Source organism: Capra hircus, chromosome 13 (assembly GCF_001704415.2).
Source record: "Capra hircus breed San Clemente chromosome 13, ASM170441v1, whole genome shotgun sequence".
NCBI lineage: Eukaryota > Metazoa > Chordata > Mammalia > Artiodactyla > Bovidae > Capra > Capra hircus.
In genome coordinates, this window is record NC_030820.1 from 53,399,264 (window position 1) to 53,417,317 (window position 18,054).

The window sequence follows — 18,054 nt, forward strand, 5'->3', positions numbered from 1 at the left end:
AATGCTCCGGCCGGAAACTGCTCCCCTGAGGGTGCGCGCGCTAGTCGCGCGCTGCGGTCCAGGTCCCACCAGCCCCTTCCGTTGACCCTGAGGCCAGGGCCCGCCCCTTCTCGCCCGGGGGCAAGAACCTAGGATCCCGACCGGCTCCCTCCTCAAAGTCATCCCCACCGGGGCCTCCGTTCCACTTCCCGCCTGGCCTGGGCCAAGTCCTCTCAGACAACTGCCCAGACAACTGTACAAACGTTCTGACAGGTTTCCTGTGGTTTCCACCTTTTCTTGAAACGCCCAGAGGTCTTTTAAAGACTTGACTGAGCTGATCACTCTCAGATTTCGCAAATGGCTGCCCCTTGCCCGTGACTTGGCTCCTGAGAGCCTCATCTGTTCCTCTGCTTACTGTCCTCTGGGTCCAGCCGGTTTTTCGGTCAATGTCTCCAACTAGTCAGGGCAGGCCCTCTGAATCCCCAGCTCCCAGCACCAGCTGGCAGTCAACAAGGAAGTTTCAGGGGTCTACGCAGCTCTCCGTGGTTAGAAATGTTTGTCTAGGTGACCCCAGTATGCCCCAGAAAGCGCCAGGAAGAAACTGACGGTGCGGTGGCAGCCGCAGTCCTCTGGCCGGGCTGATTTTAGAGGGTCCCATGGGCCGATTAATGTCCAGAGGTTTTCCTGCTGGTAGCACGTTAATGCCACGTATGTGTTTAGGCTCTTGGTCTGAAGTCATGCTTGGGAAGCCCTTGGCACATGCTGGTATCCACCCATGCCCACCTGTTCCAGTAAGGGAATGGCAGAGTGTCTATCTCAGCAAGGAGTTTGGAGAAGAGGAGAAGTTTGGAGAAGATGTGTTGGCACACACTTGCTGGATGTTTACCTGGCACACTTTGCAGTGCCATCTATGCAGGCATTAACATGTTTGTCCATCCAGCAAACTATCCCTGAGATAAGTGCATCTATGACCCACTCCTTACAGGTGAGGAAAAGAAGCACACTGTTGGCAGTGGTTAGTAGATTTCCCAAAGTGAAAGTGTTAGTCGCTCAGTCATGTCCAACTCTTTGTGACCCCATGGACTGTAGCCTGCCAGGTTCCTCTGTCCAGGCAAGAATACTGGAGTGGGTAGCCATTCCCTTCTCCAGGAGATCTTCCCAACTCAGGAATCAAACCCAGGTCTCCTGCATTGCTGGCAGATTCCTTACTGTTTAAGCCACCAGGTGAAAAGATGGCAGCAAGTCTGAGAGCCGGGAGTCCTACCCTTACCCTCCACACCCACACTCTCTAAGAGTAGTGGCATTTTCTCCCACAGAAGTCCAAGGAAGGGAAGCCCAGGACCCAGAGATTCAGCAAACCCTGGGCCAGAACTGGAGCTGAGGACCCTGGTCACACATTGTGCATCAGGACCTCCTGCCCAAGCCTCCTAAAATTATAACATGTAAGTGCTGTGGTCCTACACCCTGAGAGATGAGCAGAAAGGGACATGGAGGCCACATAGCAAGCCCCAGAAGACCGGCACAGAGATCTCAATCAAGTCAGTGAACTTGAACTTGCACTGAGTGTCTGCTCTGGTAGGCTTTGTGGGACTCCCATGGTAGACCAGCCCCAGTCTGGACCCATTATGCTCATTGAGTGTGCACATTAAGGTTCTTGGCTCTCCTCGTCTCTGCATGTTCCAGGTTTCCCCAGAGTTCTAATTCTGGCTCCAGAACTCCGTTTCTTGTGGAGTCAGCCCTTCTTTTGGCCTAGTGGCTCTGTCCCTAAAATGGGAACATCACTCCATCTGCCTGACTTCCCATCCCCAAAGAGGTGATGCTTACTCTGGGAAAGGCCCTCCCTTTGAGGGTATCAATCAGAACTCTGAGTCTAGGGAGGAAGCAGGCAGGACACTCACCAAGTGTGCACACTTCTCCTGCACCAGTGGGGATTAACACCATTATCTCATCTCACACCTGAGAAATGGAGGCCCAGAGAGGTCAGAAACTTGCCCTCAATCACACAGCAAATAGATGCCAGAGCGGGGATTGGATCCTGTCTCTGTCTTCCTCCAAAGCTTTGTTCTAGGCCTTTGCACATTGATTTACCCTCCTCTCTGCCTCGAGTTGCTCATCCTCTGGGAGGCCCCTGGAGGCCTTCCAGACCAGCCCCCACCTGCACCATCTATGATTTGCTTTCCCTCAGCACAAGCCTGGGCACAAAAAAGGCACCTCCCAGCCTTCACTAGCCTCAGAGAAGCTCTGCAACCCCACCCTGACATTGAGGCCTGCCCCCTGCTCCTGCACAGCCCCTGGGAAATTGGGTGCTGTCTCCACCAGCCCCCTGAGAGTGTACAAAGCCAAGTTGGGGCAGCGGGTCCTAACAGTGAGCGGTGGGAGGATAGGCCTCTGGCTGCAGCGCAGGGCTCTGCATCCCAGGCAGATCTCAGCCCCTCCCATTGTCCGCTCCCCTCACCCCCTCCCTCCAACGGCTGCAGCCCAAGCCACAGCCAGGCGCTTTCTCTCTCTCTCTCTCCCTCTCTCTTTCTCTTTCTCTCTCCCTCCCTCTCCCCTGCGCTCCCGCCTCCCGCCCTCCCTAGCTCCCTCCCCTCCCCGACACTGCAGCATTCGCCGACTGCAGCTCCAGCCGCCGCCCGCGCCTCTCCCGCCTCCCGCAACCCCGCCGCCGCCAGCACCATGGCCAGCACCATCTCCGGTAGGCACCCGGGCCTCGGTGTCCTGGGGCAGCGGGTCTGAGCACAGACTATTGTCTGGCCTCGCCTACTGCTGGGCGGGATGTGGAGTGTTTTCCCATCTCGGATCCTGCGCCCTGAAAGGGCGCGGGCAAGCTCCGGGTGGAACCCGCAGGAGACATGGTTGGGGGCTAGGGGATTGGGAGACCCAATGCCCATAGAGCAGGGATTGCGGTGCCAGCCTAGCAGGCTTGGGCCGCGGGGTAGGGACCACGCTCGGGGTGGGGGCGTCGGCCTGGGGGTGCCGTTGCCCCTTCGTGCGCCGCTGTGCCAGGCCGGGCGTGACTGCCGTGCCACAGGGTGGCTCTGAGAATCTGGGTGGGCGCGCTCGAGGGGTGCAGGCATGGTCCTGGGAGGCGTCCGGCCACCGCAGACCCTGGTGGAACTACGCCTTCACGGGGGTCGGAGGGAGGAGCACAGGACCCTTTGCGGGAGTCCCAGCCTGGGGCCGGCGTGGCCTGGACCCTCCCTGCGCTAATGGAGCGGCCGAGGGACTGGAGAGGGCGCTGGGAGAAGACGGGGGAAGGAAACCTGAGCAGAGCTGCGCCCGCATTTCGCCTCGCCGCCCCCTCCCCTCGCCGCTGCGGGTTCGGGACCACCCTCTGTGACAAGGTGCCACCCACCCCTGTCGAAAAAGCCACCGCCCTTTACACTGCGGGTTCCGGTGAGGATGGACGTCTGCCCCTCCTTCCCTCCCCTGCCGCCCCGCCTCCCCAGCTGCAGACCCACCGCCCTCAAGGGCAACGACCCCCCTCCTCCCCCGCCCGCAGCAGGCCCGAGGATCTCGCGGAGGAGCGGGCACCGGACAAGGCGGGAAACGAGTAGCAAATACTGGACGCGAGGGTGCTGCCCGGCAACCCCCGGCCAAGGACGCGAGGGTCGCTTTCCCTAGAAACGCTCTGCCCAGTCTAGTCTCCCCAAAACCAGTTTAATCTTTGCACGCGGTGCCAGAGGTGGCTGGGTGGGCGGCCTCCCACTACCACCCGGTCACCCTGCCCATTCTTCCCTCTCCCCTGGGAACCAGTCTCTGCAATCTCCCCCTCCCCAGCTAACTAGACTCTCGGGACCACCCGCTTAGGCCGGAAGCGCCAGAGCTCTGCCCACCCACGTGTGCACCGCGCTGACCCCGCCCCTCAGGGCAGGTGGTTCTGGCCCCTGGTGACTTCTGCAGGAGCGTGGGAGGGGACCACTGGCGTCATTGACTACACCCTTCCCCAGCCTCCTTGGTCTTGTCCATCTGGACTTCATCCACCCCCTGCCCTCTCCCTGTCATCCCCAGAGACACTGGGCAAATGAAGGTGGCCAGTGTTGCCCCAGTCCCACCCTGGGGTGGAGCTGAGTGGCCTCACTCACCACCTGTGCTGAGCTGGGGGACATGGGCAACCACTCCTGGGGAGCATTTATCAGCTTTTCACCCTGTTGGTAAAAACACTGCTCAACAGGCCTCCTTCTCATCCTTCGGACTTGAGCAGAGTTAGGTTAGGTGGGGGAGGGACGAAGAGGAAGCCTAACCCTCGATGGCCATCAGGGCTGGGTCCAGACCCTCCAACCTCAGACCCTATGGCACCACATCCTCTTCTTGGCCAGTCTTTGGGGCACTGCTCACCCACACTCGTTCCCAGGATTTTTCTGGGTGTCTGAGTTACCACTGGTGTCCAGGAGACCATGGGTACAATTGGTCAGTTTTGTCCAGCTTGGCCATCACTTCAAAAATGTGGTGCAGTGCCCACTTGAGAAGTGCCCCTGGCTAACATCACACAGGGCCGGGCCTTTCCTGTCATCAGCTCTGCCCTCTGTAGAGTGTGGGCCACATGTACAGGTGCCTGTGCTCACCACAGCTTCTCCCAGCAAAGTTTGGTAGGAGGGAGGTCTGGCCCAGAAGTGGCTACATGACACTACCAATAACTGTGGCCAGAGTAAACCAGCTATGGAGTCTTTCTGAAAACATATCTCTGACTGGAGCAGGCTTCGATGCCTCAGTGGCCTTGCAGGGTCATCTTCACCCTGGCCTGTGCTTCCTGGGGACTGCACTCTGAGGACACCACCTCTTGGTGTCCTTCCCTAGTGCTCAGCTCTTCAGGCACATTTGCAGAGTCGTTCATATTCATCCCCTTATGCAACTCTGGCAAGCTATGAGGCTTTGCACCTGCTACCTAGCCTTTCAGAGGCTCAATTTCCCCATCTGGCTGGCAGTAATAGTGCCAGCACCTCCCCTAGGCTTGTTCTGAGGGTTGAATGAGCTATTTTGGGAAACAGTGCTTGGGCTTGGGCCTGCCAGGAGGTGAGTGCCCAGTCCATGCCAGGCCATGTGACTGTTGTAGCCACATTTCCCAGAAAAAGGTGAATGCTGCTGGCAATTCCTGCCATATTGGACTCCCAACTCTGACTAGTAAGAGGGACAGACTGGGTACAACCTGCCATGTTGGGCTCCCAATTCTGACTAGCAAGAGAGGGACAGTCGGAGTGGCAACAAGCTCCATCTGTCAAGAGTCAGCAAGCAGCAGCCTCCAAGGCCCTTCTAGGGGTGAGTGAGAATCTATGATGGGCTCACTTCCCTCCTAGTTCTGGAAGACCTTCCTACCCACCATGAGGCTCCCAACAAGAAAGTTCAGAGGCTTGGGCTCCTGACAGGCTCCCATCTTGGAATGCTGTGTGACTCTGGGAGGGCCACTTGCCCCCTCTGAGCCTTCTTCACCTCTGTAGAAATGAGGTTGATGAGGGTGTCTGCCTGTGGTGGCTGGTCTTGAGAGTCAGTTGGGAGGAAGGGTGTGGCATGCCCACCCCTGGCCCCTTGGACGACTATTACTGTTATCACGCTGCTGCTATATGCTGACCCAGTGCCTTCTAACTCTTGCTTGTCTGGGATATCATTATCCAAAAGGCCAATATGCATTTTTGCATGTTTAACATTTAATATGGGTGGTGGTGGGGGGGGGGGCGGCTGAAAGCAATCCAGTTCATAGTAGAGACTTTTTTAATGACCTTCTGAAGTCAATGATAGGGAAGGAAGAGAGGGTCTTGTGAAGAGAGAAAAGGAAGAATGTTCCTGCTGCAGGGGTTTCCTGGTTGGAGCTACATCTGTGGAGAGGCCTGGTCCTCCGTCCACTCTCCCCTCCATAGTGAGAGGAACTTGAAACCTCTCTCCCATCTTGCACATGACTAGGCTCAGTCCTGATCTCCAGCCTGGGTGCAGGCTTCCCCCTGCTGGTATTCTCTCCAAATTTACCCGTTCCCCAACTGCCATGCAGTCCCCACCACCACCAGCAGCCAGACACACAAGTCCTCTCCTGGGGAGCATCCCTTCCACTGGGATGTTACTTTTCAACTTTTTTATTTGTTTATTTATGGCTTTCTGGGTCTCTGTTGCTGTATGCAGGCTTTCTCTAGTTGCAGCGGGTGGGGACTACTCTCTAGCTGCCGTGCACAGACTTCTCACTGTGGTGGCCTCTCTTGTTGCAGAGCACATGCTCAAGGCGCACAGGCTTAGTTGCTCTGAGGCATGTGGACTCATCCCAGACCAGGGATCAAACCAGCGTTCCCCGCACTGGCAGGCAGATTCTTATTCACTGTACCACCAGGGAAGTCTTAAAGTTAACTTTTAATGACATAAGTAATACACAACTAGATTCTGTTTCTGAAAAAGCAAAACTGATAAGTCAGGCCAAAATCCCCTTTGAGGTCTGCCTCTACCTGGCCCTCCTTCTCAGCCTCCTGAGCCAATGACGAACTCACATGTCTCTGCCATTTCCCCTCTGAGACCCCAAAGGCCCTCCTTGCTGCTTTCCCAGGATTCCTTTGTGCTCCTTTCAAGGCTCCCTGGGCTCTCTCCAGAAGGGTCTGGGTCATCAGGATGTTTCGATCCAATACCATCATTCTGTGCACTGGCTGGTGGAAAACCCTGGTCACAGCATACTGTTCCGAGACAGGGGTGTGTCACTTCTGTCCTGAGTCCTATTTCTATGCCAACGCTTTCCTAAATTTTATGTTAATTCAATTTTAAAATACTATCTTGTATGAAATTTGATCAGAAAGTTTTCTGTCCAAACTGTTTGCCACATGGAAGGATGCTGTGGGTAACAATGCATGCTCTTTCTCTCTTGTGAGCCAGAGTACTTCTCCTTGGAATGTCTCTTTAGAGACCCCTAATAGCTTCTCCAGCCAGGGAGGAAAGCCTGGGGGGTCTGAGGCCCCTAGTCTTTGGGACCTAGTGTGGAGGTAGAAAGAACACAGACTATCTGGGTTGACATGGAGGAGCTCTGAACAAATCACCCCAGCTACCTGGGCCCACTTTTGACTGAGTGGAGGCGGGGTGACAGTATGGCTTACAGGATTGTTGAGAACCAGTGGGTGAGGCATCAAACCCATGTGTCTACTTTGGGGCCTGGTTTGTGTGAAGAGACCACGAACAGCAGAGTTATTTTCACTCTGAGAGTGGGCATCTCCCCTTCCCTGACAGGGCCCAGGGCCTGAGCAGGCTTACCTCCTTTTCTGGTTGGGTACTGTGGACATTGGCTGGGGGCATTCACCCTGCAAGGGTAGAGGGAGGGGTGTGGTGCTGAACGGACAGCTCCCTTCACTCTGGCTTTTGAGAGGTACTGGTGCGTGTCTAGTGAGAACCAGGTTTCATCCCAGGGTGGCGGCACTACAGGGCAGGTGCGGGGACAGGAGGGTCTGAGGGCCTCACCTAAATGCATAGCCCAAGAAAATGCTGCCTGCAGAAGCTCTACATCTGTGCTGGCCCAGTCATGAGTGTGGTGGTCAACCTCTCTACCGACTGGGCAAGTATTCATGAGAGGGAAAGGGGAGGAAGGAGGAAGTCCAGGGAGGGGCAGAAGGAGGTGAGAGTCAGGAAGATACACAATGACAAAGAATCAGCGAGATGCAAAGATACAGTGAGAGGTGGGGACAGATGCACAGCCAAAAAGACAGAAGGAAGCAGAGATACAGATAGACAGAGGCAGGGGAGACAGACAGAAATGCCAAGAAAGAGAAAAGGAGGGAGAGGGAGACAAAGACATGGGGGTCGAGGTGCAGAGGCTCAGAGAGAGAACAATGCAGGGCACCCATAAGGAGGCGTGCAGAGGGGAAGACAACTAACATCCAGGAGGGAGGAAGGGATTCACAGTCAGAGATGTGGGACACAAAAGAGCACTATCCATCGGTTCCCAGAGAAGAACCTTAAGGGAGTGATGGGGGCAGAGCCGGGAGGCCTGGGCTGCCAGGGAGGTGGGGCCAGAGGAGTGATGGGCTGGCACCTGCTCAGCCTGGCCTCATGTCCACAGCATACAAGGAGAAGATGAAGGAGCTGTCGGTGCTGTCGCTCATCTGTTCCTGCTTCTACTCACAGCCGCACCCCAAAACCGTCTACCAGTATGGGGGTGAGTGCCTGGCCCTTGACCTCACACTGCCTGCTGCCAGCTGACCTCACTGACCCCATCCCATGACGTCTGTGAACCCTTCTGGTTGATTGGCTTCTGGAGAAGGGTCCCTGGGGGAGGGGCCGGTCCTGGGGGCCCAGTCCTGGAGTCCTCTTCACCTCTTGACTTGGATGTCTCACCTCTTAGCTTGGATGTGCTCAGCATCCCCCCTCCTCGCCCAGCCCTCCTGAAGCCCCCACTTGCTCTTGCCCTGCAGACATGGAAGTGAAACAGCTGGACAAGAGGGCCTCCGGCCAGAGCTTTGAGGTCATCCTCAAGTCCCCTTCCGACCTGTCCCCGGAGAGTCCCGTGCTCTCCTCCCCCCCCAAGAGGAAGGACACCTCCCTGGAAGAGCTGCAGAAGCGGCTGGAGGCAGCTGAGGAGCGGAGAAAGGTCAGGAGCCACCCCTCTGGGTCCTGATGAAGATGGTCAGGAGGACTTGTAGCCACAGACAGAGTCCCCAAGGTGCAGGGTTCTCCCAGCATCTGCTGAGCTTTGGGCCTGTAGCAGAGAGAGTCCCACATCCCTGGACTACCCTCTGAGCCATCAGAATGAGACAGGAGAGGGAGGAAGGATTCCTGGGTGGCAGCCACTGGAGGAGGGGTGCCCTTGGCCATACTGGCCAGATGGGAAGATCAGGAGGTAGCCCCAGGCGGGGTGCTGTGAGAGGAGGCTGGGTAGGCAGACTCCTGAGCGGGGGAGCTCAGGGTGCCCCTGGTAGAAGCAGGCCCCTCCTCTCCTTCTCACACCAGACTCTCTCAGACTGAAACACACAGGAAACCCTATGCTCTTAGGAGTACTGTCCTGATGATCAAGCCCGCTGGGCAGGGGCAGCAGCTCTATCCACCCCCTTACAGCAGGGCCGGTGAGACCTGGGGGCCCAGGCTTCTCAGGGTTACCCAGTAGTGACCAGCTCCTGGGTGGCGCCAGGCAGCCTTCTGAAGGAGGCTGAGGGAGGCTGTTACCTCTGGGGCTCTTGGGTCTCCCCCTGGGACCGCCAGCAGCATCACTCTTCTCATTCTGACTCTTCCCTTCCCCAGCGGCCCTGAGGGCCCCTCCACTGCCCTCAGCCCCTCAGGGAGCTCAGAACCTGGTGTGTATTAAGCACCTACTTTGTGCTCAGCGGGCAGACCTTTGAAGAAGAGACAGGGAAAAGCTCAGTAACAGCCCCACAAACTTAGAGCTTCTTCCGCTCCTCCAATATTCCTTAGGGCAGCCCGGACTCTGGAGTGGGATGGAGACGGGGCGCCCGGAGTCCAGCGGGGAAGGGGCAGCTCTGCAGCCGAGGGTGGACAGGAAGGGCTTGTCTGGGGATGAGATGGTCACCCTAGCCAACGGCAGGACAGTGTAGGCCTGAGCTCTCACTGAGGACGAGTCCGGTGGGCTCGGGCTGGGCGGCGGGTCCCTGACACCAGCGCGGAGGGCTGGGGGGTGTGCCTGGAGGGGTGGGCCCGGCCGCCCCTCACGCTCGCCCGCCCGGCACCACCCCCTCCTTGCCGCGCAGACGCAGGAGGCGCAGGTGCTGAAGCAGCTGGCGGAGCGGCGCGAGCACGAACGCGAGGTGTTGCACAAGGCGCTGGAGGAGAACAACAACTTCAGCCGTCTGGCCGAGGAGAAGCTCAACTACAAGATGGAGCTCAGCAAGGAGATCCGCGAGGCGCACTTGGCGGCGCTGCGTGAGCGGCTGCGCGAGAAGGTGCGCACCCGGGCCAGGCCCGAGAAGGGGGCGGGGCGAAAAGCGGGTGGATCCGAGTAGGGGGCGGGGCCCGAAGCAGGGGTCCCCGGATGCTCCTTCTTTTGGCGGTGCGTACCCACTGCACCACCAGCACTCCCAGTCCGGCCTCTCCATGACTCCAGGTCCTGCTGGAGCCGGCTAGGGTCGGGGAACCCCTACCCAGGCCGGAGCCCCCTCCCTGAGAGTGGGACTGGGTTAGTGCCAGGGAGCTCCGCAGCCTGCACACCTGGGAAATCCCTTGAGCCACAACCCTCTCGTCTGGACACAAGCCCAGACGCACTGAGGGCCAGCCCCCACCCTCAAGCCACACTTTCAGTCGGTTTTTCAGGCCTCTCCCTGCCCTCTGTTGCTCCTGGTCGCTAAAGCGTGTCCTCATCGGTCGCATCGGCAGCACCTCGGACCGAACCAATCTAGGGAGAAAAGGACCCTAGGGTCCCCAAGCCGGGAGCGGGGGGGAGGGCAGGACACGCAGAGCCCAGGAGGACTGGGAGGGGCAAGACCCAGTCCCTCCCGGCTGCAGAGCCCCGCCCACCCCGCCTGTCCTGGCAGGAGCTGCACGCGGCCGAGGTGCGCAGGAACAAGGAGCAGCGCGAGGAGATGTCCGGCTAAGGGGCCTTCTGGACTCCGCGACGCCTGGATCCCGAGATGAGACAGGAACACATCTGGGTTTCGGTTTTGTTTTGTTCGACTTTGTCTAGATGCAACTTTTGCTCCCGCTCCTCCCTCCCCTCCTGCCCTCCCAGCTTCAGCTTCTCTTTCCGCGCTCTGAGCTATCTGGTCCTTGTGGCAAGGCTTTGACCACAGGCTCTCTCTGGAGGAGCCCCCAGGGAGTGGCACACGATCCCTCAGTTCAGGCCCAAGCTGGGCGGTGGCTGGGTCCCCTCTTGGCAACCCTCTTAGCAGACGTGGTGTCGACCTCAATAAAGCCAGCGATGGTGGCAGGAACACTCAGGTCCTTATGAGCATCTTATCACTTAGGGCACGTCCTCTGAGCCAGCTCCGCTGGCAGGTAGAGGCACCACAACCTGCACATCCTCCTCCCCTGGAAGAGGGGCTGGGCACGCGGGAGGGGGCAAAGGAAGAAAGACTTGAACAGAGGACTCTGGGCAGTGAGGGCCAGGTATCCAGTCACTGGCCAGCCTTGGGAGCTGCGTGTGCGGCGGTGCTTTCTGGAACTGGTGGGTAGGAGCTGCAGCGTGCTGTAATGTGGTGGCACAGGGGTCCCCAGAGACCCCTTGGCCTGAGGTTGGCACCCTCGGCTGTCCTGGGAGCCTTCAGTCATTGCGCTTGGCTGGAGAGGTCATGGGGTGTGGTTTGGCCAGCGTCTTTAGGAGAGTGGGCCATCTCCACCGGGACGGTGAGCAAACTGCTGTGGTCTAGAGGGCTGTGGGCAGCATGGCCATCCCCGCCGGCCCCTCCTCCCAGAAGGGCCTTCTCTCTGGCACAGCACCTCTGTGGGGACAGCCAGCTTCCCACTGTCCCTCCTCTCCTTCTCCAAGCTTTGTAGGCAGCCTTGGAGGACCTGTCTGTAGAGCCCTTTGGAGTCCTGGCTCCCTCCTGTGTGCCCTCTTCTTTGTTTAAAAGATGCCCCTATCTGTTTCTAGCCATGGGGCTTTCAGGTGGCCAGGTGTGGGAGGGTGGCAGCCCCAAGTGCCCCTCTGGGAGCCCTAAGTAGATATTAGGGGATAGAGAACCAGTGCCTGAAAGTTCAGATGTTGGACGGCAAGGGTCAGGGTTCCTCAAGCTGCCTCCCCACCTGCCCCATCCTTCCATTTCTGGCTGGTGGCCCCCTCTGGCTAGCCTGCAGATTGGAGGCCTGACTCTAGGCCTCTCCTGCCAAGACCCTCCTTGGCTGGGTTCCTCCCCGTCCCTCAGCCTGGGGGGAACTCCAGACCCCCCGGTGCTGGCCTTTGACGACATGGCAGCAGCCTCCCCTTCTCCACGCAGCCCCAGCCCCACGGTTGGGTGCTTGAGGGCCAAGTCCCTGCTGGCCAACCACTTGGTGGAAAGTATGAGGGGTTTCTCACAGGAAGGGCCCAGAGCCGGTGCCAGAGACCAGATGGCAGCCCTCAGTGCCCCTGGCTTTCATTCCACAGAAACCTACAGTGTCACTGCTGGTGGCCTCCCAGAGCCAGCCAGAGAGCACAGGCAGGTAGTGACCCCTGCAGTGGGCTTTAGGGAAGTTGGGACCTGTGCTCACCCCTCCGTCCACACCAAGACAGCCCTGGAGGGAGTGACAAGCAGGGTTGGAATCCGCCAGGTTGGGACCCACTGCTGCCCACAGGCGGCTTCTGTGGACTCAGAAAGGGGAGCGGAAAGAGGACCGAGGGTGGGATTTCTCTGAGCCACAGCAGCTCTCTCGTAGCAGAAGCCCTAGTGTCATACCCATTTCATCCACGTAGTGAAAGTGAACGTAAAAATGAACAATTAAAAAAAAAACCTGTATGTTTAAGAAATGGATGAGCTGTCCCAGTGTGTCCTGCAGCTGTGGAGTTGCTCGCTGCCTGTGCATCAGTGAGAAAGCCAGCTCTCCTCCTGGAAACCCCAGCCTTGAGTATTATCACAACTGTGAGTCGTTCTTCTGACAATGGCAATTTTAAGAAAGAAGCACAGAAACAGCACACAAGCCCACTTTCACCTCTAGAGACCCAGGAGTTGCTGGAGGCAGAGGGAGAAGGCTGCCCTGGCTCCCCCAGGGCTGAGTCTTCCTGCGGGCCAGGCTCTCAGGTTGCCGGTGTGGGGTCTGAGTTGCCTTCTCACCATGGCTGTGGGTCTTGCTCGGGTGGGGAGGGTGCTCCTGGAATCCCAGGTTGTGCCCTGTGGCTCTGTGGGCCCTGCTGGGCAACTTATGGTTCAGACACATATCCGGCCCTCACGTGGGGACTTGGAGTGGCACAAAGGGACCAAGTAGACATCTAACTCACACTGGTTGATATGACTGTCTTCCGGGACCTGAAATGCCACACGGGGTGCCTGGCAGGGACCCTTCAGAATTCTGAGGCGATGGCATGTTTGGTAGATGTCCACACTGGACCAAAGACACAGACTCTGGAGAGAGGCCTGCTCCCTGGAACCCAGAGAAACCCATTCGCCTCTCCCCACACCCACGGCCCTCTCCTGGGGCAGTCCTGGCTACTTCCCCAGGCTCCAAGGAACTCGCACCATTTCCCCTCCATCCCCTGCCCAGGGAGAGGTGGGGAAGTCGGAATCCAGGACACACAGCCTCCAGCAAAGTGGAGACATCAGAAATCTTCAGGAGCGGAAAGAAATATGTTGAAAATACCTTTAGAAGGCATGAGTTGTGCGTGCCTGTTATCTGGGTTCACAGGCACATGCTTGCCACACAGAAGCACACAGCCCTGGAATTCTCAGAGAAGTAGCTGATCACAGGTCAGGGCTTCTTACCCCTTTGGGGGCTCTGGTAAGGCATTGAGGGGCAGTCACCACATGGAACCTCTGACATGAGGATATGATGGGAAAGCCTTCCCAGGAGAGCGATCACACTTTCTAAATTTTTAATTGGAGGATAGTCGCTTTACAGTATTATGTTGGTTTCTGCCACACATCAACAGCAATCAGCTATAGGTATGCATATATCCCCTCCCTCTTGAACCTCCCTCCCACTTCCCACCACACCCCACCCTTCTAGATTGTCACAGAGCTCAAGTTTGAGTTCCCTGAGCGATAACACTTCTTAACAGAGAAGCATAGGTGGGACTCATTCTGGGGAGGAGTTAGAGCTGTACTCAGTACCTAAACAAATGAGTCCAAGCAGTGGCAGAGGACAAGAAACCTCGCCTCAGTTTCTGTTGAGTCAGGAATTCAGGAGCTGGGTCATTCTGATGTGGTGCCTCTCAGGAGGCTGTAGTCAGGACAATGGTGGAGGCCCTGGCTGTCTGGAGGCTGCCTGCAGCAGGAAGCCACCCACTTCCGTGTTAGCTGGCTCACATGGGTGTTGGCGGGAGGCTGTCTCACCTCACCAAGACTGTCCACCGGCTTGCCTGAGCATCCTCATGACTTGGCAGTGGGTCCCTGGGACAGCTGCATGAACTATCTGTGGAAGCTGAAGTGAGTCACTAAGAACAGCCCACCCTGAGGTGGGGGTTGGGGTTAGGCTCCCCTTTGGGAAGTGGGACAGGTTCTAAACCACCTGACACTCTGCCTCCAGGACCCTGTGTGTTCTGGACACAGTGGGGGCTGTCTGGTGCCTGGGGGCAGCAATGGAACAGGGTGTGCAGCAGGCCACGTGGGCTGGAAGTGCAGAGGCCGTCCCCAGTGGGCCTCCCTCCAGCCCCCGACACATCCTACCAGCCCAGCAAGCTGCGTGGGACAGAGTGCGGGGTCGGCACCTACCCGCTGCTTCTCTTCCTGCTGAGGAGAAGTGACTGTGCTCTTTGGCAGCTGCATTAGTTTTCTAGGATGCTGTTCAGTGTGCCACAACCAGAGCCTTGAAGCCTCAGAAGTGTCTTTCAGTAGGTAGTCAGGTGTTGCCCAGCAGGGAGGGGAGGGAAAGCGAGGACAGGGCCAGCCTCCAGCTCCCAGACTTGGCTGTTGGGAAAGGCAGTCTCTCCAACTGCACAGGGCTACTGAAGAACAGGCGTGGGCCTGGACCACTTGTCATCAGATGGGGGCCCACAGAGCCTGTGTGGGGGCCCCTCCTGCTGTGAGACGGTTGTGTCCCCAGCACTCAGCATGTTGGGAAGGGGACAGGTCCATGAGGGGTGCGTGCAGGCCAGTGGGCGGGCAGGACCCAGCTTGCGGATGACCCCCCAGCACAGCTGGTCTGGTCTCTTCTTTGCTAAGTGAAGCCCAGCTGCCTTGAGCTCTCCTTGGTGACTTGGACTCTGGGAAGGAAGTGTTTGGATTTCCACTCCCAGCGAGCGGCTGGCGCTCTGATGAGCCAGGGATTCCCTAGGGATAGGGAGCCTGAGCTAGGGCTCTGCTGGACCCCGCGTCCTCGGCTTGTGGATACTTCACTTGGGTCTTTGCCTCTCCCTGGTGTCTGTCTGTCAGGACATCACTGTCTGAATTAGGGGCCCCCACTCCAAGACGGGGGCTTGCCTGGTGGCTCAGATGGTAAAGAATCTGCCTGCTAATGCAGGAGACCCGGGCTTGATCCCTGAGTCATGAAGATCCCCTGGAGAAGGGCATGGCAACCCACTCCAGTATTCTTGCCTAGAGAATCCCATGGATGGAGGAGCCTGGCAGGCTACAGTCCATGGAGTCGCAAAGAGTCAAACACAACTAAGATACGAACACACACACAAACTTCAACATGACCTCGTTATTTAACTGATTACACTTGCAACAACCCTAGTTTCAAATGGGGTCACATTCTGAGGGCCTGAGACCTGGGATGTCAACACATCTGTAGAGGACACAATTCAACTGGACAGCAGTTGTAATTATGTAACTGGTAACTTTAAAACATCCATGCACTTATTTGTATATTCAACAGGAGTTAAGTGTGTGTTTATTACATGTATCTGACTCCAGAACAGTGATGGATTTGAAGACCCAGCCCCTGCCCTGTGACAACCTACATGTTATTCAATAAAACCTTACATACAGGTGGTAATTTATGATTTTGCAAAGCATGTTTTTTAATCTTCACAAAGTCCACTTTGGGGAAAATAAGAGTAGACATTATCTTATGACAATGTTTTTTTCTGGTTACAAACATAATGTTCCCTGTATCACTGCAAAGTATAAAGACAAAAATCTTGATCCCTTAAACTTACCCTGGAGAGGACTCCCCCCAGCGGTGCTGAAGGGAGTCCCAGCTCAGACCTCTGAGACATGCCCACAGTGACGTTTGCACTTTTCCTGTCCTCATATGCATCACTTCAAGTGCCAGACAATCATCTATTTCATGGATGTACTAGGAATTTTGAGAAAACTTCCTCAACTTTTTGGCTTCAGGGAACTCTTATAACCTTACAAATTTAGAGGACCCCTCCACCACAAAGAACTGTTTACGTGGGCTTTATGAGTCAATGGGGACCACACTGAGAATTAAAACTGAGAAATTTTAAAAACAGCAATTAATTTAGAAACTATACAGATGAGATGGTTGGATGGCATCACCAACTCAGTGGACATGGGTTTGGGTAGACTCTGGCAGTTAGTGATAGATAGGGAGGCCTGGCGCGCTGTGGTTCATGGGGTTGCAAAGAGTCGGACATGACTGAGCAACTGAACTGAACTGATACACCTGTCACACATTAACATCTTAAAATGAAAAACAAAAAAATAAAATGAAAAACAATGACAGTTTCCTAAAACAAAGAAGAATCAGTGAGAATGGTTGAAGCACATGATAAAATCTAGCCTCACATAGACACACGGTTGGAAAAAGAAAGTACATTTTAATATCTTGGTCTTTAATACTAAGTGAGGGATAGTTTCTTAAAAGTTGGCTGCAGAGTGAATCTGAAACCATATCAATAAACTTCATACTCTTACATTGGATAGAGGGGTGTGTACTGAGCTTGAATACAACTTCCACCCATGCACAGTTCTGTAACACCCAGTGCATGTGCTCCTTACCCTAGGCAGGAGGTGTTGGACCCTGGGGCTGGCAGAGTGGAGGAGGGAGGGGACAGGCCTTGGTGGGTTAGCCGGCCCGTCATGTCCTGCTTTCCATGGTCAAGGGCTGTGTGTGGTGGAGCTGAAGTAAAGCACGGGGCTTGGCAACCCCACAGCATTCTTGGGCCTGCTGATCACTCTTTCATAGGTTTATTCTCCTCTGCAGGCAACCAAGAGTGGAAGCTCCCATCCCCATGGGAGCCCAGGGGAGAAAGCACCACCTCAGCCCCTAGCCAGGAGGAACTAATCCATCCCTCCAGCCAAGCGGAGCCCAGCACTTCCGTTCAATTGTCAGACGTCAGGTTCGGTAGCAGACATACACCAAGGCTCTGCAAACTCAGACTGGAGAGTTTAGGGCGCCCACAGACTCCAGGGCTCACCTGGCCATGCAGCAGCAGGACCTGCCTGGTCCCTGCCCTCTGCATCTTCTGAACCCCTCCCTCTGATTTAATTAGCAGCCACTTCAGAAACGTGAGGACAGGGAAACTCAAATTATGAACACAGGTTCAGAGCTCAGTCCTAAAGAAGGCGTTTGTTTTCAGACTTCTAGGCCTTCTGAGAGGGAGCACCCAGGGACCCAGCAGGCTTCCATCTAGGGTTTGAGTCACGGGCAGCTGTCAGCGAGCAGAGCAGGGACACAACACGAGAGGAGAGTTGGGATCTGCCTGCACTTGTCTGAGAACAGCCAGCCTCGGCCACCCTCTGGGTCCCACAACTGCCGGGCACACAGGCAGGTGAGGGAACAGCCAATCCCACCGCTGCCCTGCTTCCTGCAGGAGTCCTGTGTGGCAGGAGCTGACCGGGATGCCTCACACGTGCCTCGGCCCTGGGCAAGGCAGGTGAACCCCACTTGCCATCCCCTGGGCCCCCACTGCACCTTTCAAGCAAACATTAAGGCCTGGTTGCGCTGGCTCCCAGGTCAAAGGAACCCATGAAAGCTGAGTGTTGAGTGCTGCTAAACGTCTCATGTTCTGGAAAATCTAGGGTCTTTATACTCCAGCCAGTTACTGTAATCTTAAGAGTTTTCACAGCGATCCTAACCCTACTTCAGGGTGTCCTTCGTGGCTCTGTGATAGCGGAGGAACTGGATTTTAACTTCAGTTAACGCAAATTAAGATGAGCAAACACGGTCAGTGATTACAGCATAGGACAGACAGCGCGGTTAGGGGTCGACACAGGAACACTGGGGGCTGTCTTTATGGCTTACTATAATACAAAAATAAAACATGATAATCGCAGGATTCGGACTGCACGACCGCCACGGCAGCCCTCTCACCTGCCTGCCTCTGGGGAAACCCTTTCACACACGGGCAGGTCACTCACATTTCTCGCCAACCCTAAACGAGTCTTCCTACGCATCCTTTCCCGGGTCTTGTTTCCTCCGTGCCAGGCAGGTGAGCCAGCGGGCGGAGGGGGCGGGGGGGCAGCGTGACCCGCAGCCCTGGGAAAGGGCAGGACATCCACCTCCGGCCCAACCCACACCCACGCGCACGCGCGCCCGGCCTCGCCGGGCCTTATTTCTCAGCACCGCCCGCTTCCACGCCGAGCGCCAAATAAATCCCCGGGCTCGCCCTTGCCCGTGCGTGCGCGGCCCCGCCGTCTG

General features: G+C 56.7%; 1 protein-coding gene across 1 annotated transcript; it reads left to right on the forward strand.

Moving 5' to 3' along the window:
- On the forward strand, nt 2,444–12,319 carry STMN3 (stathmin 3). The gene is made up of 5 exons (XM_018057526.1): nt 2,444–2,674; nt 7,994–8,089; nt 8,346–8,521; nt 9,633–9,824; nt 10,413–12,319. The coding sequence occupies exons 1-5, from the start codon at nt 2,656–2,658 to the stop codon at nt 10,470–10,472; spliced, it is 543 nt and encodes a 180-aa protein (XP_017913015.1). The 5' UTR covers nt 2,444–2,655; the 3' UTR covers nt 10,473–12,319.